General features: G+C 41.3%; 1 protein-coding gene across 1 annotated transcript; it reads left to right on the top strand.

Moving 5' to 3' along the window:
* LOC128381888 (E3 ubiquitin-protein ligase TRIM39-like) lies at positions 1–1,650 on the top strand. The gene has a single exon (XM_053341908.1). It carries the CDS (start codon positions 1–3, stop codon positions 1,648–1,650), a length of 1,650 nt encoding a protein of 549 aa, XP_053197883.1.
* The last annotated feature ends 2,967 nt before the right edge of the window (positions 1,651–4,617 follow it).

Raw genomic sequence — 4,617 nt, 5'->3', positions numbered from 1 at the left:
ATGGCTTCCTGCAGCAGTCTCTTGTGTGAAGAACAGTTTCACTGCTCAATCTGCCTGGAGGTCTTCACTGAGCCCGTGTCCATTGCATGCGGCCACAACTTCTGCAAGGCCTGTATTACCGGATACTGGGACAACAGCGGCCACTGCCAGTGTCCACTCTGCAAGCAGACCTTCACGATGAGACCAGAGTTAAAAACCAACACGACGATCCGAGAAGTCTCTGATCATTTTAAAGGGATGAGAAACAGAAGCTTTGATGAATTGGAAGACGGAGATGAGGCCTGCGACATCTGCACTTCGAGGAAACTGAAGGCCGCAAAGTTCTGCATTGAGTGTCTGACTTTTTTCTGCGAAATCCACCTTGAGCCTCACCACAGAGTTGCAGGTCTGAAGAGACACACATTACTCAACCCTGAGGTCAAACTGGTCAACAGGATGTGCAGGAAGCACAATTTTGTCCTGGACATGTTCTGCAGGACGGACAATGAGTATGTTTGCCAGTTCTGCATCAGTGAAGACCACAAAGATCACCACACTGTACCAATGGAGGTAGAGTGTGACGAGATTAAGATCCATCTTGGAGAGAGAGAGCTGGAAGTACAACAGATGATCCAGGAGAAGCTGCAGAGGGTCCAGGAGGTCAAACACCTGGTGGAGCTAAGCATGAGGGACACCCAGAGGGACATATCGGACTGTGTGCAGGTGTTCACCACTCTCATGGCCTCGATTGAGAGGAGTCGATCAGAGCTCATTTGGGTGATTACGAAGAAGCAGAGGGCAATTGAGAGGAAGGCTGAGGGCTTCATTAAAGCTCTTGAGCAAGAAATTAGCGCACTACAGAGGAGGTGCACAGATCTGGAGCAGCTCTCAAACACAGATGACCCTTTCTATGTCCTCCAGAGATCATCATCGCTGTCCAACCTTCCACACACGAATACTGAAGAAGAGTTCAGCATCCAGAGCAGTCGGCATGAGCAGAGTATCAGGAAATCTTTGCGTTGTGCCATTTCTGAACTCCAAGAGACAGCAAGGAGAGAACTTTCTGACTTGGAAGACAAGTTCAACAAAGAAATGGCAAAGTTCCCTGATCAAAAGCTGAAGTGGATTCGGCACTACGCTGTGGATGTAAGCCTGGACCCCGACACTGCACACTGTTCCCTCACCCTCTCCAATGATGGGAAGGAGGCGAGGGAAGGCAAGTGGCAGAAGAAAGCTTTCCACCAGAAAAGATTCACAGGATTATTGGGTGCGTCAGTTGTAGCAAAGGAAGGATTCTCCTCAGGGAAATTTTACTTTGAGGTGCAAGTGGAAGGGAAGAACAAGTGGGCCATCGGAGTCGTTAGGGAGTCTGTAGATCGGAAGAAATGGTATCCAATATCAACTCAACATGGATACTGGACAATAGAGCTGGGAGATGGATGCAAGGCCAACACTGCTCCCCCTGTCTTACTCTACCCACAGAAGCTGAGGAAGGTTGGAGTGTTTGTGGATTACGAAGAGGGCAAGGTCGCCTTTTATGATACAGAGGGCAAGTCTCATATCTACTCATTCACTGGCTACACCTTCACTGAAGAACTCTACCCATACTTTCACTGTGGTATTGGTGATAGTGCTCCATTGGTCATAATCCCTGTAAATGATGAGGACTAGGACTGTAAAGGGATACATCTGCTGCTATTCAAATCAGCTTAAATCTGTCATCACAAATATATACTTGTGTAGTCTTTACATGCTAACAACTGCTGGGCGCTCTAGTTTTTAGCAAATGTTACTCTAACAGAGTAAATAGGGCATTTGTTTGCTTTCAGCCACACCTCAAAATTTGGTTAGTGCAACAGTGGGGATGTGTTTTAAGAAGTGTAATAACATTAGAGCTCTTTGGTTCAGAGGAATAATCTACATTGGGCTTTGGCTTCGTAGAAAATACTTTTTTGTTGATTTATTTACTGTAGTATTTTGTGAAAACACAACTTAGCTGTTTGGAGAAGAAACTCTCAAATGATGCTTATCGCTTCAGTGGCTCTGCTGTGATGTTTCCCCGAGATACTTTTGTTTTGCTTTTTTCATTTCTGATTCAAGATTCATTTGTCAAAACTAAAAATATCATCGTAAGAAATGGAGAAAAAAAAAGGAGAGTCGATGAGCGTTCAGTTGTGACAAATGGGTTTTTACCACGAATCTGAATGAGAAATATCTTGCTTTAGAGATGTTGAGGTCTGTCAAGAATAAACAGATATGAGATTCTATCTTAATGCTGAACAAAGACATAACATATCATTATTATTATTAACAATATTATCCAACAAAAGGTTTATGTTACAATGTACCTCTTGTGACACTGTCATCGCTAATGAAAACCCTTACAGTGATTCTAAGGGTCAAACAGTACCTCTGCCAAATATTATAAACCACTGTACTGAACTACATTATACCTAGCTTTGTGTATACAATGTTTTTTTATAAATCCAAAGACCTCAGTCATCAATAATCAACATCTAAGAGGTCCTAATGCTATAAATGGTTGGTGTCATTAACTTAAAAATACAGTTCTTGCCACATTGAGAAAGTTTTAAGAAAAGTCTGACCTCATTTAAAAAAAAAGTCTAATGTTAAAGAGTAATAAAAAATCATAAACTATTCAGTCAGGTTACATTTGTGATGAAAACAATAAATAATAATAACATATAATAATAATAATAATAATAATAATAATGGTTTGTGATCATTTGATTAAATTTAATGTGAGGTCTGTTTTCTAAAGAGGATTTTAATGCTTTTCGAACATTCAACAGAAGTTATTGATGAGTGTGTGCCATGCAATAACAAATATTTGGATTAGTTCTGTGTACTTGTCCTTTAAGATCTCAACAAAGTCAAAAGTAATTTACATTCAGCAGTCATTCTGGGTCAGCTTTTCCCCTAATTTCATTGACACGATGAGTCGAAGGTCAGAGAGAGCTAACAAGACACATTCCCTCAAGAGTTTCTGCCTTTTTGTGTCTTTGAGAAAGTAAGTGTCAAAGTTAACCAACTGCTGAGCTCCCCTCATTAATCACACAGAAAGCAGAGGAACCAGGGGGAGCTGTCCTACATCCCAGGGACACACACACACAGACAGATCCTTAAAATAACTGGGGCTATCATAAATAACACCACAAATTCGTTGTTAAATAAGGCTGCAGCATTACTCAACACATGACTGAAAATAGGAGCACTGTAAGACAGAAAAAGGCTCAAGCGGTGAGACGGGGACGATGCACGGCCAGCAGTGATTTAAAAAAAAAAAAAATCTTATGGGTATATTAAAGGTATACTATGCAGGATTTATTGCCGTTTGCAAACACACAGCATTCACAGTTGGCCCATCCTCTCTGGCTCAGTGAAAGAGAGAAAGAAGCACTGGTCGAGCAAGATTAAGGAGTGAATGACGGGGAAGCGGAAGTAACGAGGACAAATCTGTGAATCAGATAAATGAAACACTATTTTCTGATTTTTTTTAAATGGCATTTATGTTCTAAAGCATAAATAAAAGCCTCCGCCACATTTTTTGTGAATGCAGAGTTTCATCTTGTCCACTGTGGCCTCTCAGCTCTGCGTATGTGCTGCTCAGACCTGCAGTTCTTTATACATCCATCCAGGACATAGAGACAGAGGAGACAGACAGTGATATAACCTTGTTGCTATACTGTGAGTCATGACCTCACACCCTGGCTGGGGGCAACACACTCACTGCCCAAAAGCATCATGAAACAGCTAAATAAGAATATAGACAAAGAGCAGACATACACTACCACAACCTTCAAGTGATGATTAAGGAAGGATTGTACATTGCTTTATTTTTTTCTTTTTGGAAAATCCTGTATAGTGTGCCTTTAATGGCCTGAAGGCTACGCAGGGTTATTTATTTATTTAGTTTAACCTAATTTGTTATGTGATGACAGACAAGTATGGAGGGCAAATATTTTGCCAGCTGTGACGCCGGAAGGTGTTCAGAGCATCGGGCCAACCACAGAAACATGTTGTGGTTTCATTGTGGGAGGATCCAGAGCCGGTTTATTTCACTCGGCTCAAATGAAAACCAGCATCTTTATGTCAAATGTCATTGAAGACACGCTAGTTTCCTTTCCTATAATCGGATATGAGTCTACATGAGCACATATTCAGCATGACTAATGAATGTTGCAGTGTTATATAATCAGTAACGTGTGCTGCATCTCTATTCCCTCCAAATTTGGTGATTTCAGGTTGAGACTGCTGCTGATTAAAAGAGTCTCAAAATCTGAAAAAGCAGAGTGATCAGGCCAAAAAACAGGTTTGTTATGTATCCCCTGGAAGTTGTTTTGGGGATACAATTTCTCCCAGACAGCAGGTATGCAGCAGCTGACAAATGTGAAGACCCATCAGTCCAGAAACTGGTGTTAAAAGCACCTTGGGTAAACAAAAAGCGGTTTTGGCAAGTCGTTAGTTCCGGGAATGGATGGAGCATATTTCAAGGGAGTAGATGCCATTCCAATTAGGTAATTATTGGCAAAGAGACAAAATGTTTCCAAAATGACAAAAAACTATATTTAACACAGAGAGATGGTGACAAAAATAAATGAGTCAAGAGAGGAAAAC

This window comes from Scomber japonicus, chromosome 20 (genome assembly GCF_027409825.1).
Source record: "Scomber japonicus isolate fScoJap1 chromosome 20, fScoJap1.pri, whole genome shotgun sequence".
In the NCBI taxonomy this organism is placed as follows: Eukaryota; Metazoa; Chordata; class Actinopteri; order Scombriformes; family Scombridae; genus Scomber; species Scomber japonicus.
Note: the sequence above shows the minus strand (reverse complement) of the source record. Positions and strands in the feature narration are given on the sequence as shown.

Coding starts and splice junctions, on each gene's coding strand:
- LOC128381888 (XM_053341908.1), top strand. CDS start 1: ATGGCTTCCTGCAGCAGTCTCTTGTGTGAAGAACAGTTTCACTGCTCA.